This window comes from Ixodes scapularis, unplaced genomic scaffold (assembly GCF_016920785.2).
Source record: "Ixodes scapularis isolate PalLabHiFi unplaced genomic scaffold, ASM1692078v2 PGA_scaffold5__190_contigs__length_132052651, whole genome shotgun sequence".
NCBI classification, from domain to species: domain Eukaryota; kingdom Metazoa; phylum Arthropoda; class Arachnida; order Ixodida; family Ixodidae; genus Ixodes; species Ixodes scapularis.
The window spans coordinates 18259685-18277897 of NW_024609880.1; the positions used below are offsets into that span (position 1 = coordinate 18259685).

At 45.7% G+C, this 18213-nt stretch overlaps 2 protein-coding genes across 2 annotated transcripts; both read right to left on the reverse strand.

The window, feature by feature from the left end:
• Positions 1-232: 232 nt before the first annotated feature.
• Positions 233-1498, reverse strand: LOC121838100. Its single transcript, XM_042294167.1, has one exon. It carries the CDS (start codon positions 1496-1498, stop codon positions 233-235), a length of 1266 nt encoding a protein of 421 aa, XP_042150101.1.
• Positions 1499-6433: 4935 nt separating this feature from the next.
• LOC121838101 lies at positions 6434-10123 on the reverse strand. Its single transcript, XM_042294168.1, has 2 exons — positions 7556-10123; positions 6434-6586 (listed from the first exon to the last, which is right to left on the reverse strand). Exons 1-2 carry the CDS (start codon positions 10121-10123, stop codon positions 6434-6436), a joined length of 2721 nt encoding a protein of 906 aa, XP_042150102.1.
• Positions 10124-18213: the final 8090 nt, after the last annotated feature.

Genomic DNA, 18213 nt, shown 5'->3' on the forward strand with positions numbered 1-18213 from the left:
ACTTTGCACAAAAATGTGCAACACAAGCAATAACGCGAAAAAAAAAAAAGTTGTCGAATAGCAATGCAAAAAATATTTACAAGGTCAGGACGTGGATGAGGAGGCTGATCGCTCGCTTCCTAAAACACTCTTATGGCCAAAAGGAAGCGTCGTAATCCCATCGTTGCAAATGTATCGCTTGTTGTCGAACGGATTCAGAGCAATCTTTTCGACCGCGATGCTTTTGTTCTCGTTAAGTTTTCGAGCAATCAAATGCTGCGTCACTCTGTGCAAAGTTTTCGTCTCTAGAGCGTGCTTGTACAGTTCGTACGTCAACTTGCGAAACTCGGATTTGTTTACTCCCTTGGCTCTTACGCAACACGTGTTGCTGCTTGTTTTGAAGCTGTATAGCTTTGGTTTCAAGCAACAAAAAGCCACCAAGTGAGTAGTCGGATATTCGTTTTTTTAACACGCCGAGCTTCATTTTGTTTTCGGTTGAAAAGAGTTTGTGACTCTCTGGATATCCAGATGTATCCAAGCATGCGTCTCGGAGTTGGAGGAGTTCGTCGTCTACGTCTGATCCCTGAAGGTGTAGGAAGAAGGAATCCGTGTCGCAGTAAAGAGCCCTCGCTGAGGGGATCGCACGACGAAGTTGATTATAAAAGAAGTCGTACATTACTATTTTTGATATCTCAAGAATCGAGAACCCTGCGTAGAGTGGTTGCTTGAGTTTGATCACTTTCGGAGCAAACTGGAAAATTACGACCTGCGAGCTAAGTGCTCGAAACTGCGTCAGGTTCGGTTTCTGAAGCATTTTCAGTATGTCGTCCTCTTTAACACATAGTTTAATGTGTCCATGTTTACGTGCATTCTCGATCGTCTTGCCATATATGCAGTTCATGAACAGTTTGGAAAGATTCTTCTGGAAGGAGTTGGTTGCTTGCTGTCTCAGCTGGTGGTTAAAATCAATAAACTCCTTCAAGAACGCTCGCTGTGAGAATTTTAGGACTCGGTGAATTTTGATTACTTCTAGCCCTAACTGGATGTACGGTTTCAAAATTCGGTAGTGCAAAACGTATTTTTTTTTGTCGTGAAGTGTGAGCAACAGCTTCGTAGTGGATTCCTCTTTGGGCATTTCAAACTTGTCAATCAGACTTTTTTGATAGTCGGACAACCAATTGTAGGGAACGCTTTGCTTCACCGGGGCCAAGGGAAAGTCAGAATGAGTCTCGTGTAAGTGATGAGGATACCTGAGGTCTACCTCCAGAATGTCGCCCGTCGGAGCGTCATCTGAAACGTCACCAATGTTCAGGCAGGCAATCTCGTCTTTCGTCATCCACTCAAAGTCCGACACTGGCAGGGCTTCTCTCATTGTCGCCGCATACAGACCGTTGACGTCCAAGTCCAAAATCTGAGACGGTTCGTGCTGCGGGTTAAACGTATCCGTTCCCGGAACATTTGCGACAGCATGACGGGTCGTGCATTGGGTAATCCCTCCGCGAATAACCTGTTCTATCATGAGATAGGTGTCAGGATCGTCAATTAGCTGCAGTCTTAATTACATTCGACTGTTTCAACGCACACGACAAGCTTAGGGACGGTAACGATACGAAATGTAGAGCCTCAATTTCGTACGTCTCCAGCGTCCACCGTCTAAAGTTTTGGAAAACGTCGGCCAGTAGGAGGCAGTCCGTCTTTAGGTACAGGTCGCTGTATTCTCCGAGGTTCTTTAAACCAAAGGTATCGAAAACGACCTGTGCATGTTCGTAGTCCTCTTCACACACCCCGCTCCCAGTCAACTTGTTAAAAAAGGCCTCTCGTGGCGGGAGGCTTTGACCCTCGTAACTCTCAAAGCTTGTAATAAAATTATAACAAAACACTCCTTTGCGGGCAAGGAGGTCGACGTGCTCGGGAAAGGACTGACGAAGGCAACAAAAATGTTCTGTTCCTTTAGAGTGTAGATTTTGCACCAGCGTTTCCAGGCTTGCATTAAGAAATGCGAGACTGTCAATAAAGCGAAGGTTGCCTATCTCTAACAATTTAAAATTCTGGCACGAGCTTCCGAGTACGTTAATATCCTTAGACTCGAACAAATTAAGCTTGCCTAGAAAGAAGCTGAGGTCGTAGGAATGGTTATGCGCTATCAGTGGAACGGTATGTTTGTTGATTCGATGGTTTAGGTTACACTGGGAGCAAAGCGCCCGCCTATACTCTCCAGTCATGTGGTCGTGGTCGTGAGTTTTAATTTTCTTGCTAAAGCTTTCGTAGCAAATACCACAGCGGGAAGAGTCCGCGTGGGAAGCCTCGTTTTCTTGAGTCATTTCAAGAGGCACTTCACTCGACCTAATCAATCGGGGTATTTCCTTCGCTAGAAAGTTGAGAATCAAAATGAATCTTTCTATGCAGTCGGGTCCGCGATAAAGGTATTCCTCAACAATGGACGAATCGTTCGAGCGGATGACGAGAAGACAGAAAGAGCTGGGGACGTGATTCTCGTAAACATTACCCGTCGACTGAGTCGGTTCCAGAATCGCTTCAAAGTCGTAAACGCAATAAAAGGGGAACTCTCATTTACAGCTGGGAGACTCGTCGCCCCTGTGAGGCAGACCAAGTTCTAGGCTGTATAAACACACACACAACCCAATTTTTGTTTTCCATGACATGCGTACTCCGAAAGTATAGTTCGTCACCCTTGTTTGGGAAGACGGTTTTGCCCGGCTTCTTGTCCCTACACATTGAGAGATGGTCAGACAGGGTTTCTTGCCTCTGAAACCCGGTCAGACACCTCTTACAACGAAAGCGTAGGCTTTTGGCATTTGAAAAAAGTCTCGCAAAGTTTGCAATGCCCACAAAATGATTCTCAACAAGGAGAAGATCGACGTGCTGCTCCAACTCGTTATCAATTACCTTCAGTGGGTAGACAAAGTTTTTCTCGCTGTCATAACCAAACACATTCACTGAGGCACAATTATTTCGCTCAAAGGCCCCCACTTCCTGCGGGAAGGTTACAGGGAACGTTTTCGGAAACACATATTTGCACATATGTTCACGATACGAGGATGCTCTTCCTTTGTAAAACCCGCTCGCAGGATGCAAAACGGCGAGCACCGCAAACACAAAGCACATGTCCCGTTCAGATTCGTGATGACGCTCAGTGACACTGACAAGGCACTGCTTTGAGGCAAGTTGCTTCGGCAGAGAAAAATGTCGGCAACCAACGGTCGGGGGAAGGAATCGGCCCAAATTATTAGTACAACCTTTGATCCCGACAAGAAATAATCCCGAGCCTTGTTCCTGATAATGCTCCAGCCGGGCAGCTATTTCAGTGGAGACTCGCTGAATTGAAATATTGATATTACCGTCCACAAATGCGGTTTGGACCTGACTATGAAAAAAGTGCACAGTCACATCAATGTCGTCGTCAGGAAGGAGACGTCCGAGCTCGACAGTGAGTGTCACAAAAAAACGCAGAGGCAGACCAAAATGTCTGAGCACGTTTGACATATGCTCTGCACGATGCCTAAGAAAGGTTGCCACGTCATACGCCTCTGTGTCTCTTTCGTGTAAGTGTAACTCGTACTGAGCCACATAATTACGAAGAGCGCACACTCTTTCGTAAAAGGGAATGCATGGCGAGGGAGTCACATTGTGAACCAAGGCTAAGTGAACTTGTAGCGAGTCTGCGCTGGAATAATACTGCCGATCGTCGGGAGAGCACAAGTGACAAGTAACCATGATGGGGATGAGATGGCTGGACGATATTCGTAGATATCCGACGTTTAGGTGCCGAGGGGGCTAGATGATCCGGGTCGTCTAGGTGACCTTTTCAGAGATATCGAAAAAAAAAAATCCTATTAGCGATGATGAGAACGCTATGCTTATAGACTGCTCACCTTGCTGTGCAAGAAGGGTGTAATGGCAGACCGAGGTGATTTTTCTCCCTCTCGATGACCAAATGCTGAAAAAAAAAAAAAGTCGTATTAGCAAGGAAAACGCGAGGCTTTTAGTCTGCTCACCTTGTAGCGCGAAGATCAGGAGAAAAGAAACCATGCGTGAGTTGGATAGTTCGAGTGCGAAGCAGTTTTATAGAGTCACAAAGCTGGAGTACGCTCAGGGAGTCATATGCCGGGCAATCGGACTAAACGGTGAAGTCGCAATGTTTCACGCAGATTTTCCACTAAGCAATTGCTGATAGGATGCGCACGTCCGACGACGACACTGCCATTAAGCAACTAAAACGAGACAGTGGCTGAAAAGAAGCAAAAACCCGTCAAACCGCTTCAAGGTCACTCTTCGAGATAAACCGCGCGCCTCTCGCAACATTTTTTTTTTTCATCGTGTTTTGTTTTTAAGACGCGCGCAGACATGTTTCAACCTGTTGTTGTGTGGGGCTGGTCTTAGGACATTTCGCAACTCCTTTTAAACCCGCGGGCTGGCCACACAACCTGACGTCATGGTCACGTGGGAGGATGATACAGGATGGAACCAAGACACGTGCCGAGTACGTGCGCGGCTTTTGTTTACTTCCGTGTACGTGACCAGATTTTGTTTACTTCCGGCTCAATCGTGTATCATAATACACTACTGTCACCCTTCCGTTTCGTGCAGGACAAATATTTTACGTGTTTGACCCATCTTTCATGAGCAAGTCATAGTGGTCTGTTGCGACGTTGATGCACCGGCAATGGAAGCGCCGACCACAGATGCCCGAGCAGTGCGGGAATTGTTGTCTGCCAAAAAAACTTTTTGGAGCGGCTGCCGCACACGTCTTCGTCCGTCGCCATCAGATGCTTATATGTCTACCACACGCCTATCTTCAGATAAAACCTAAATTATGTAATGAATAACGTAACTACATTACACTTTACTCAAAATAAATAACGTAAGTACGTTACCATTTACCATTTTGAAAAGCTAAAGCGTACTTTACAACGTTAGCGGAAAAGTCCCTCCTTTACCGGTAACACCGTTACTTACAATGTCCGGGCAGAGTAGGGTTTCAGCCAACACTGGCTTAAACCCCGTTTTGCCAGATTCCTTCTTGTTTTTTTTATTTTTACTTTAATCTTGTGGAAAATTTTAGACCAATCTCGGCTTTCAACGTGCTTGAATACTTTCCGGAACATATAGCGAAAATAAAGACCGCGGTTATGCCTGGTATCGAGGAGACGCTCGTTCTTCGCTATCGCACAGTGTGTGCATGTTTTGTTTAGGTTTGTTGGCACACAGCCATTTTAACAAACGTTTATTTTAAGCTTTACATTGGTTAATATTTTTCCATTCGTGACCACAACCAGAACACGTACCTGTGGGCGCTGGTTTAAAGGGGTCCAGTTTACTATAAATGACTTTGTTTCCTCGGGCTCAATATTTTGCTAATATCGCGAAGTGTGGATTCTAGGAATATTTCGCAGGGCACAATATTTTGCGACTGAGAGTTATATACTTAGTATTAATTATCGGGGTATGTTATTGTCACGTTCGACCGAGACGGACCCCGAAATCAGAGGACCCGGACGAACAGGTTACGAAATTTCACCGTATGTACATGTATTTACATAAATAAACAAAAGCGAAAGGCATCAGAAACCGTACGGTACCGTATTGTCTTAGTCCCCTAGACCCAAGTCTCCACCCCTAGCACTCACAACCTTGAAGTGTCCCGGCTCTGGTGCGCTCTCAGGTCTCTTTCCTTGGGGAAGAACATCATCTTGCCGCTCTGACGGCGGACGCCTCGTTGGTTGATCTCGGTAGATTCCCGGGAGCGGGCCTCGGGTGGGGCTTCCCCCGGAGCGTAGCCGAAGCCGCCCCGTTGGTTAACGGTGGACTCCCGGGAGCGGGCCTCGGGTGGGCTTCCTCCGGAGCGTAGCCGAAGTCGCCGTGCTGTTCACCGGACCAGTGCTGTCTCGTTCCTCTTGATGCTCGTTCCAAAACCTCTTCTTTTCTTTCTTTTTCCCCGCACCACGCATCGGTCGCCTTCTCGTCTTCTTCTATTTCCTCCTCCGGTTCACGATCGTGACAATGCCCCCAATGTTCGAAAAATTCATCTTGTGAATTTTCTTCTTCTTCGTTTACACTTGCGTGTCCTTTCCCTGGGTGTCTTTTCTCGGCTGTCAGGGCGCGTGCCGCAGAACCCTTCGGGTATCGTTTTACTCACAGCACACGGCCTGTCGTTGAAGCATCCGCATGCACAACACATTACCACACTCTTGGCACTGTACTAACCCCACCCTGTTTATCAACAGAAACCGGCACGTGTATAGCGCCACGAGATTTCCATGCCTCCCCACGAACCTCAAAACACAGCTACTCCATCGATATACGATCGCCCTACTCAATTAAGCCTGCAGGGACATTGTGACTCGTCCTCAGCAAAAAGAAAGAAAACTAATCTAACTGAAACACTGAGAAACGCTGTTTTCCTACCATTACCTACCCTCTGTTAATTACACGTTTATATCCGGCTCAAGTAATCGGCACCGACGTTATCTTTTCCTTTTATGTACTCTATGTGGAAGCTGTAGTCCTGCAGCTTCAAACTCCACCTCATGATGCGACTGTTGTTGTGTTTAGCCTTGTTGATGAACTCAAGCGGCTGGTGGTCGGTCTGTACCCGAAAATGTTGGCCGTACAAATAAATCTTGAACCTCTCCACCGCCCACACCAGTGCTAAGCATTCTCTTTCTACGGTCGCAAAGTTCTTCTCCGCCTCGCTGAGTCTACGACTCGCGTAAGCTACGGGATGCCATACTCCGTCTCGGTCTTGCAGTAATACCGCCCCTATGCTCGTGTCAGAAGCATCAGTGCGCAAAGTGAATCCCTTCTCTACATTCGGAGCCAGCAAAATGGGTGGCTCGGCTAACGACTGCTTCAGGAGCGAGAAGGCTGCTTCATGCTGCTCACCCCACTCAACCTCATTACTTGCTCCCTTCTTCGTCAGGTTTGTCAAAGGAGCCGCTACTCCCGCGTAGTTTGGTATAAATTCTCGGTAAAATCCTGTCAGCCCCAAAAATGACCTAACCTGACGTTTCGTCGTTGGTCTGGGTGCGTCTTGTATCCGCGTAAGGATCTCTTGCCTTGGTGCGATAAGCCCCAATCCTATTCGGTGCCCCAAAAAGCTTATCTGTTGGAATCCAATTTCACACTTCTTCGGCTTTATTGTAATGCCGGCGGCGCGCAACCTGTCAAATATTTCTCTCAGCGTGTCGACGTGTTGCTTCCACGAGTCTGTTGCTACCAGTACATCGTCGATGTAATGATGTGCGTCGGGGATACCCTCCAGCAGCTTTCGCATCAACTTAGTGAAAGTGGCTGCTGCCGTTTTCAGCCCGAACGGCATGAACTTAAATTGGTACAATCCGCTTGATGACGAAAAGGCGGTCTTGGCTTTTGACCCTTCCTCCATGGGTATTTGCCAATAGCCTCTGGTCAAATCAAGTTTTGAGAAGAATTTTTTGCATCCCACATTCGCAAACGTTACGTCTAGCCTTGGTATGGGTTCCGCATCGGAGACCAACACCTGGTTTAGACGCCTGAAATCTATGCAGAACCGGTTCGAACCGTCTGGCTTTCTCACCATTACCATAGGAGCATTATACGGTGACGTCGATCTTTCGATAACCCCCATCTTCAGCATCGCGGTGATCTCTTCCTCCACTAGCTTATGTACTTTCAATGGTAGCGGATACTGTTTGATGTGTACCGGCGTTTGGGTGGTCAACTGGAGGTCGCACGTCATCAAGTTCGTCCTTCCCGGTAGATCTGAAAAGATCTCTTCGTATTCGCTGATCAAGTCAAACACTTGTTGTCTTTTCTCTCTGTTTAAATCGGTATGGACTACCACGTCTCGTTTGTCTTGCTGTTTTGTCAGGGAGAGCATTGGAACTTCGTCCTCACCTGCTTCGGTGATGATGTCGCTATCCTCGTCGACTTTTACGGCCACCCTACAGCGTAAGCCGACTTGTTCGCTCTCTTCCCTCTCCTCGTACTTCTTAAGGATGTTCACGTGGAATATTTTGCTTCTTCCTCCAATCTCAAGCTCATAATCTACTTCGTTTTTTCGGGCCATGACCTCAAACGGGCCCTTCCATTGCATAAGCATCTTGTTGTTATCACTTGGAAGAAGTATTAGCGCCCTATCTCCAGCCTTCATTTCACGTTTGACCCGCTTATGGTCGTAATTTCCCTTATATTTCTCTTTCGCTACCTCCAGACATCGATGGGCCAGCTCACATGTTTCTTCGAGCTTCTCCCTCAACTCTAAAACGTACCCATACGAAGTCTTTGTTTCTTTCTTCATTGCTTCGTTGGACCAGACTTCTCTTAGGATGGCTAACGGTCCTCGTACTCTTCTCCCATACAAGAGTTCGAATGGAGAGAATTTTAAGCTGGACTGTGGTACTTCTCGGTACGCAAAAAGTAGAGCGGGCAAGTACCGGTCCCAGTCTTTAGGTCTCTCCTGGCACATTCGTCTGAGCATTTGTTTTAATGTGCCATTGAACCTCTCCACAAGGCCGTTGCACATAGGATGGTAGGGGGTCGTTAGGAGGTGTCTCATTGACAACAGTCGGCCCACCTCCTTCATAAGGTCCGATGTAAAATTTGATCCTCGATCACTGAGGATCTCTTCCGGTACGCCATATCGGGCGAACATGTCCATCAACGCCTCCGCCACCTCTGGGGTACCAGTGCTTTGCAAAGCTACCGCGTCCGGGTAGCGAGTGGCAACGTCCACCATGGTCAGGATGTATCTCTTTCCCGAATCCGACTTCGGCGTAATGGGGCCAATGATGTCTATGGCAATCCTTTGGAAGGGCGTCGCTATGGTTGGCATGGTCCCCAAGGGTGCCTTACCCACTCTTCCTTTAGGCACGGTGCGCTGGCAAACGTCGCAAGATCGCACGTATCTTCGTATCTCACTCTGCATTCCGGGCCAGAAAAATTCTTCTGCGACCAGCCCTATCGTGTTGTTTATCCCCTGGTGACCCGACATTATGCTATCGTGGGCCAGGGCTACCACGGTTTGTCTGAACTTCTCGGGAAGCACCAGCTGATCCGTTTTTCTTCCGGAGCTGTAGATGACACTCCTATACAACAACTTGTTCCTTATAAAGAACTTTCGCTTAGTTCTTCCTCCATGCTTAGGAAAGGTCTTACCGATGTTGTGGAAACATTTCTCGAGGCTCTTGTCGTTTTCTTGCTCCTTGAGCATCTCTTCGGCTGTCGCTTCCAGTGGCGAAACCTGCGGTACCCTCAGTTCGGCTCGCGGCTCTTTGGATTGATCTTTGTTCTTTCCTGTCTCTGTCGCGTTCGCGATGAGCATGGGCTCGTCCTCGCGTTGTCCCGAGCTTGGGGTGTTCTCCGGCAATGATTCGGAAGAGCCCTTGGGAGCTTGTTCTGCACTTTTTTCTTGGCTTGTCTCCTGGTTTTGTTTTATGGCCGTCTGCCTGTCCAATTTTCCAGCTGGACTTGCCTCCTCCATTTCGTTCCACTTCGGGTCCGGATCATTAACGCCTCGCACCATCGGCACGTTACCGAGCACAAGATCGTACAGCGGGTTACTAATACACTTCGCCCTTACCCTTCCGGTGAAGTATGGTGTCCTCACCCTGATCTCCGCTTCCGGCACATACCTCACGGTCCTATCCAACAGATAGACTGGACTGGACTGCCCGGTAAATTCCTCAGGCTGAACCATCTCCTTTCGTACAACGACCGTATTACAACCGGTGTCCCTCAAAACCGTTATTTTGCGGTCACCTAGCCGTCCCTCCACTACCGGCATGTTTTCCACTAGAAACTTTGGAGCTCGTCCTACGGCCGCGTTGATCACTGGGATCTTGGCGCCGTTCTGAAGCGTGACATAGGCTTCATCAAACTCGGCCGCACTGCCGTCGCTTTGCTCAGCTAATACGCAGGACGCTTGAGGTCGATCGTTTTGTCTCGTCCCACAATTCTCGGCTCGATGCCCGGGTCTTCCACAATTCCAGCACGTCAGCTTTTTGAACGTAGGCGGGCGGTTCTTGCAATTTTCTGCCTTGTGGCCGACCTTATTACAGAGGAAGCATCGGATGGTTTTTCTGCTTGCACCGCTCGTCGCTTTGTCTGTCTCTCCAGCACTCGACTTCTTGGTGCAGTCCTCCATCTTCGGCCTACTCGCTCCTGTTTGCAACTGGGCCTCTAGATATAGATCCGCTTTGGATGCTACCTCATCTAAGGTTTTGCAGTCTCGTTCCCGTAGAAATACCGACAACCGGCTAGAGCAACTGAGTAAGAACTGCTCCACTAATACGCTGTCTCGGATGGCCTCGAATGTCCGCTCCACTCCAGCGACCTCGATCCACCTGTCGAAATACCCTGCAAGCCGGGCGGCGAACTGCCTCCTCGTTTCTCCGTTTTCCGGTTTAGCTTCGCGAAACCTTTCCCTGTAGCCTTCTTTAGTGTACCTGAATCTTTGCGTGAGTGCAAGCTTGACTTTCGCGTAATCTAGCGCGTCTGCTGGGGACAGGCGGCCAACTACCGTCAGTGCTTCCCCGGACAAGCAAAGACTCAACGTCGTGGCCCACTTTTGCTGAAGCCAGTCGAGACCCGTCGCGGTGCGTTCGAAACGCTGTAGATACGCATCTAAATCATCTCGGTCTTCATTCTTCATTAAATTGGGGAATCAACTTGTGAGGACTAAATTGGTGTCCGTGTCCTGGCGGCGCACCTTCCCCTTCGCCTCGGATCCTTTCGCGACCCGACGCCGCTCCTTCCTGTAGCGCTAGTCTAAGTTGTAGAACCTCTCGTTCTTTTTCCAACAGTGCTCCCTCCAACTCCCGTTCCTGTCTTGCCCTTGCCCTTTCTTCTCGAGCACTAGCCTTTTCATCCTCAACCCATTTCTTCAATTCTTCCCCTACATAACCTAACTTTTCCCCGGCCGCGATCAATCTGTCGTTTTCCATGCTGTTGCGTCCGGTTTCACAGATATCTAGGTGTCCCGGTCGACGTGATTCAAGCAAAAATTTGATGGAAAAAAAAGGGATCCTGGCAGGCTCGCCAATTTGTCACGTTCGACCGAGACGGACCCCGAAATCAGAGGACCCGGACGAACAGGTTACGAAATTTCACCGTATGTACATGTATTTACATAAATAAACAAAAGCGAAAGGCATCAGAAACCGTACGGTACCGTATTGTCTTAGTCCCCTAGACCCAAGTCTCCACCCCTAGCACTCACAACCTTGAAGTGTCCCGGCTCTGGTGCGCTCTCAGGTCTCTTTCCTTGGGGAAGAACATCATCTTGCCGCTCTGACGGCGGACGCCTCGTTGGTTGATCTCGGTAGATTCCCGGGAGCGGGCCTCGGGTGGGGCTTCCCCCGGAGCGTAGCCGAAGCCGCCCCGTTGGTTAACGGTGGACTCCCGGGAGCGGGCCTCGGGTGGGCTTCCTCCGGAGCGTAGCCGAAGTCGCCGTGCTGTTCACCGGACCAGTGCTGTCTCGTTCCTCTTGATGCTCGTTCCAAAACCTCTTCTTTTCTTTCTTTTTCCCCGCACCACGCATCGGTCGCCTTCTCGTCTTCTTCTATTTCCTCCTCCGGTTCACGATCGTGACAGTTATAAACTCGTTATTAATTTTTCGCGATACTGATGACGTAGCGAAACTCGATGATATTATATCTTCGCAGGCGTTTACTTCTACTGTACATCTCAGTTGTGTCTGTACGCTCGGCTGGAAGTGTACCCTGAACCCCCGAGGAAGTTGAAACAAAACGCGTGTATTTATTTAATTGCAGTCGATGCCACTGTTTTGAGGAAGTCTAGCGAGAATGCAGTCCTCTGCAGCTGTTTATTCCGTTCCCTAATTCTTCTTCGCAGTCGTTTATTTGAATGGTGTTTTCTACTACACTGCCAATATGCAGGGACTTCTTTTAAAGTTTCTTTCCGTTTTAGAGCGCAGCTCTTATGCGCCCGTTTCCGGCTTGAGCGGCGTCGGCGTTACCGTCGGCGTCGCCATCGCCGTCTGGTTAACTGCGCGGTGCATTATGGGAAACGTCCCATAATGCAACGCATGGGTCCCGAGTGAGACCCGCGCGTTGCATTATTGGACGTTTCCCATTATTCACCGCGCGGTTACGCCGAAACATCCCATACTGTAACGCGCGGCTCATGAGTGAGACCCGCGCGTTGCATTATGCGATGTTTCGGCGTAACCGCGTGGTGCATTCTGGAATGTTTTGGCGTAACCTCGTGTTGCATTATGGGACGTTTTCCATAATGACGTCACACGTGACGTCACAATGGTTACGAGTGACGATACGAGGATCCCGCGCGTTGCATTGTGGGAAACGTCCCATCATGCAACGCGGGGGTTTCACTCGTGACCCGCGCCTTTCCCCCGTAATCTCTCCCCAGTACATTCCCCTCCTCGTCCTCAAGAGCTGCGCTCTAATTCGGCATTTCAGGGAGCTTTAAACGTCTTTCTTTTTTTTAAGCAAAGGTAAATAAAATAAGAATGTCTCCATCAGTCGCGAAAGCGACAGCTGATGGCTTCTCAGAAAGTGTGGGGTGTGATAACAAATCACTTTGGAGTTTGAGTTTTAACATAAGTATTTTAGGTAGCACAACTTTGACAGCGATTATTTAGACCAGGAGTATCGAACAATAAAAAAGGAGAAAGATCATTACAACCAGACAGAAAGAAGAAAATGAAAACGTTCCCTTTACTGGAAACATATGAACTTAAGAAAGAAGTTTCCAAAAACGATTATCTTCCCAGCTGGGGTCCCAAGCGGGATAAAGTGAGAGGCGAAATGGAAATAAGGAATACTAAAAAAGGAGAATGACATATTTGCACATGCCACGAGCACTTACGTAAAAAAGATATAAAAAGGTGGTCAGGAGAAAGAAAAATATATGTTAGGAGGCCTAGGAGCGAGGACGAGGGAAGAAAATGTTGAGTTAGCAAACAAAACGAAATCTGCTTAAATTGTCACCTTCTCGTCGACAGATAGCTTTCGAAAATGGTCCCTAATGTCTTCTGATGCGTGGATCGCGGGTGTCGGTGATGGTAGCCGGGGTCGCGAGGGAGGGACGAGCAGACAATGAGAGAGAAGGAAAGGGGGAAAAGAGGAAGGCCGGGTAGGGAAGGAGGGACGGTTGGAAAAAAGATTGGCAAATCGCTTGAGCCTAATCGCTTTAGGGAACGTTGAGTTAGGAGCAGGATGTCGGGAAGGCAGCGTCTGCTGCCCGAATGTTCTTGAAATAAGTAAGCCCACAACTCGCCAGGTTGGAACGGTGCACGCATGGCCAATGCCGATCTTTGTCGATCGGACATATTTGTCAAGTTTTAAGCTAGATACGCTGTAGGCTGCTGATTTTTTACTTAATTTTGAGCTACCGTCGTTGTGTTGTTGGTAGAGGTGTATTTTGATCCTTTCTTTGTTTCTTGCTTAGATTTCTTTCCTAGATGTGATGCGTTAGGTAACTTTAGCGGCTTTACTTAAGCTTAGTTTTTTTCACAATGCTTCAATCAAACGCGAGTTGTGAAACATTCTAAAATTCAGTTCCATATTAAGAAGAAAAAATGGAGGTACGAGCAAGTGCATAAAACCTATTATCCGCGTCGGTCTTTCGCACTCAACTTGTGAAATCAGCAAAGGAGGACCCCAAAGCAACTTCTCTCAGCACATAAAGAAAAACTAAATACAGTTTTTTTTCTACAGAACGCGCCTCTAGGTATGAATTTTGTACAGTTTCATTACCAATCAGCTAGGAAGCTACTGCCTCATGAGAACGAACTGTTCTGTACAATTAGTTTTCTTCATGTGTAACATTTCTTATCTAACCCGCACACAAGTACTACTTTTTAGGTATATCTTAATGCACTGTCTTAATTACGTCAACTCCAGCTACTGCGTCATATAATACTTTTAACCACAACGAATCGTAACTTTGTTCCAATACTTTTTTATTGCAAATTCTATCAACATGTCATGCAGCGCGTTGGGTACACAGTGTCATTGTATCGGGCGACGAGACAAAATTATATTGTACCTACCTTCTGCTGCGCTACGTTTAAACCAATGTTGGCGGTTTTTTGCCGTTACGTTATATTTGTGTAAGTATGAACGTCGCAGTTTTAATGTACAGGATATATGTGTAAGCTTTTATTTTGGTTTTATGAGCAGGATTAAGGGGAATGCCAATTGAAAGTTCTTGCTGGTGAGGGACGTGCGCAGGTTAGAAAGATAGCAGCGAGAACAAAATGCTGAAGGTGATGTATTCAGAGGTGTCAGACTTCCCTCGCTTATCTCTAAGCTAGATTTGCGATTCAAAGGGCGGTGTTCCAGCGCCTTTACAGATTGCTGCAGGCCGAGCAAAAACCGCTGACCCCACTTTAAGTTCGTTAATCGAATTTTTAAAACAACACCTATTTATCGCTACTCCTCACTCAGTGTATTATTGTGATACAGCTTCTATTTTAAGCTGACACACTTTGTTAAAAGTATACATTTGAGGTGTCCTAGACATCCTCTTTTAGATATTAATGTAGAGCATTCATCCCCGAAAATGGTGTTCCACATATACACATTCAAATGCTTTTGTAGTTCCAATATGAATATTTCAGCTCTGTAAAAATGTAGAAATCCTGGCAACGTTAATATTTCACTCTGGCGCGCTCCATATACGTAGGGCTTTCCACGTTTTATTATTTGTTCAGTGTAACAACTACTCACACCGTCAATATTTTATTCGCAATGACTCATTCACTGTGAGTAGAGAACGGGAATTACATCGATATATAAGGTCTGATCCGCCTGGCGTGATGTTGTGGGACGCCACATTAAGATGGTCATATCTTAGACAATTGCAGGAGCACGTTCATTAGTATCACTCAGCCACTCAGCGGATAGGGTTTATGAGCGTGTTGATTATTATCATTCATAATTTTCGTTGTCTTTAAAACGCTAATAGGGGTTCACATAAGTGGAGGTAAATAAAACAACATATTCAATGCAGATGAACAAAATAAAAAAAATAGCAAACGTTACTACGTGTTTAGAACGTTGGAAGTGCAACTCTGAAGCCGGATGATTTCTCAATCGTGACAATTCATCAGGAAGCGAATTTCATTCAGTACTAAACAATAGAAAGGCATGAATATTTACATAGGTTTGTTCTTGGTATTACCTCTTGAAGGTTTTGAGAATTTTCAGGGCGAAAAAATGTGTGAAAAGCCTGCGAACAATGCAATTACCTCGTCGATGAGCACTGTAAATATGTAATGTGTAGTGAGGCAAGTATGAAGAATTTGGTTCGTTCCGCAAGAACTACCATAACAATTTGTGTGGTTCCTTTTTATTACACATGCCGGAATGCGGTCGGTTCATTTTCTCCAAGATTTTGAATTTGTTAGCTTTTTCTTAAAGTTTTACTAATACAGTATTGGGCTCAATTTGACACGACAATACGTGCCTTGCGGGGCAGTGTCGACGCAAGTAAAGGAGAGATGTTTCGGAGCCTGCTAAGTTTTCTCATGCAAATATTTTGCACTTAAAGATTAAACAAGAATACTACGCCTGAGGAGCTGTATTGCAATATATTTTGGAAAACGTTGCAGCTCTTCAGACGCATGCCGAGCTCGGTGCAGTCGGTCTGCCGCAGTGTTGCGTCGTTTTTGCGCCATTTCTTTATAATTTGAATTTGTACGTAATTATGTGTCAAGTTATGGTGTTTTTTGTGCTAAATATAACTATCAAGCCGCAAATTACGCGGCAAAGGATTCACGCTTTGGTGGTCATAAAAATTATATTTCTCTCAAGTCTATTATATTTATTTATTTAATAAACGTTGTCTTTTATAACTGGTCTTCTAGATTCTAGAACGGGTTTGGTTCAATAAAACAGGTTGCTATGAGAATATATTAAAATAGCTAGATAATTTAGGGGCGTGTCCCCCGTGACGTCATGGTGGTGGGCCAATGGGGGCGGCCGTCGAATGTTGAAGATACGTGCAATTTTGTCATAACAAAAAGCTATAAAGCATTTGAGGGACCAGAGGCTCATATATATGCGCAAGGTATAACTAGGAACAGCTATTTTATAAAAATAAAAGGCATTAACACACATAATAAAAGACTTCAAAATGTAATTATAAGTATTGTTCAAAATGTAATTATAAGTATTGCTCAGATCACGATCTCTTTAAGGCTTTGTCCATGCCAAATCTGCAATCATTGTTTTTTGAATCAGTCGTGCTTGAACACTACTGGAAGGATGATTTTAAAACTCTTCGTCCGAATATGAGACAATTACGAAAAATATCAAAGTTTCTTGTTCCCGCTTACTATACACGTTATGGTAAGAACATGCGGTCGGTCTATGTGCCTCAAATTTTTAATTCCCTACTTCCCAGCATATGTGACTTTACCTCAAGAAAAAAGCTCAGAAGAGCGCTTCGACATATTGATATGACCGACGAACCTTTGTGAATATTTCATAATTAGTTCTTCCGACATTTTGTTTTTTAACAAGTGCGTTTTTTATTTTTTTATTTTTTGCTGTCTTATGAGTTATTTTTTTATTACCATTATATGAAAACAAAAAAAAGTCATCAAGATCTTCAGTGTCACAAAAACTGGACAACAATTTCTACTACTTTCAATGGCGAACAATGGCGAAAAGTGACGCCAGTGCATTGTGTGTGTGTGTGTTTTTAATACTTTTCTGACTTGATTTTTTTTTTCTTTAGAAAGGGAAGGGGGAAGGGGGGAGCTTTAGTATGCAGTTGGAACTGCTGAAAAAAACTTAGTGATAATTCTGCTTTATCTTTCTTTATCTAGAACTGACTCTTTTATTTTTATTTCAATTTACATAGTTGGTTTTGCCGCACAAGCCCATGATGGCTTTGGCGAACCTGCACTTTTCCTCGATTATGTTCTTCCGTCGCAAATAAATTTATTATTATTATTATTATTATTAAACATTTTAAGCAATAATGTTTTTTTTTTATTTCAAGCACTGGTATGCCAAAGTGATTATTGCTAGCTTTTTTGTTGCCAGCTTGGCTGTCTACTCCATGAATATGATGTTTTTCCTTCATGTGATATTTCTGTACAAAATACGCATGCGCAGTTTGGAAGGCAGCAGCATGCAGCAGCACTCGCCTTGATTCTGAGTAATTGAATGTGGTTTGTGGACTCAATAACTAACCTGGGTTCTTTAAGACCTTCGATGGTACCGCTTCTGAGGGGCAAGAAAAATATGAAAACTATCGCATCACCGCCTCCACAGCGGTATTGTCAGAATAGGAAATATCTCAAGCCACGTAATCGTTCGTAGAAAAAAAATTGACACACCTAAACAAATAATTTATTATCGTATGTTTATAATATGCTTGCGAGTATTTTGGATAAAATGTTTTATTCCGAATCTATTTTTTCGGGGTCCTCTGCATGTACACAGCTATATGTTTAGTATTTACCCGCAGATAATCAATGACTTGAATAAATGTAGAATTGCTCAACTTGATATGTTGCGGAAAAGCAAAATTTAGATTTGACACGATATGAGCATCCCGCCCTTAGCTTTTGTTCAGGAGCGATACGAAGTCTTTGCAAAGCGTGAGAACTCTGCGATTTAGCATGGGAATCACGCTAAAATCTCCACGCACAAGCAACAGGTGAAACTACAACACTGATCGTATTCGCGGACACACATGAAGAAAACTGACGACGCTATGAATGCGCCTAGGAAATGTTGCGGAGTAGCTTATCACGGTTTAGTTTGTAGGAGCACGCAGAACATATTTAACATCTGGACGTGAGCAGTGCGGCATTTCAATAACGAAGAGCAGATGAAATAAAGAAAAAAAAAACGTTGGTGCTCTAATTCATGCTGTGAAGGTGACTGGCCAGCTAAGCTGTGGTGTTACCTGCAACGATTGTCCACTGCGTTTTAGACCATTTTGATTCCAAACACCACCAAGTGGTGCTCAAGTCTTTGACGCCCCAGAGAACTTCCGGTCCATAAAAATAAGGCACAAAGGCCACCTTAACACCGCTGCTTGAAATAACGATGACACTTTTAACAAACGATTCTTCAGCTGAACGCTAAAAGAACGACGAAGCGCGATAATCTGGTAAACTGTTGGGAATATTCCTGTAAACCAAGTCGACTGCTCCAAGACGTTTAATTGTACAACCAAGGGCCCTCGTTAAATCTGCAGCTTTGTTGTCCGCTCGGTAACAAGCACGTT

What these genes read in the sequence shown, in the direction of transcription:
- LOC121838100 (XM_042294167.1), bottom strand. Translation starts at nt 1,498, where the DNA reads ATGATAGAACAGGTTATTCGCGGAGGGATTACCCAATGCACGACCCGT.
- LOC121838101 (XM_042294168.1), bottom strand. Translation starts at nt 10,123, where the DNA reads ATGGAGGACTGCACCAAGAAGTCGAGTGCTGGAGAGACAGACAAAGCG. An exon ending in ATAATGCTCCTATGGTAATG is followed by an intron (nt 6,587 to 7,555) that starts GTGAGAAAGCCA and finishes TTTCGGGTACAG; the next exon opens with ACCGACCACCAGCCGCTTGA.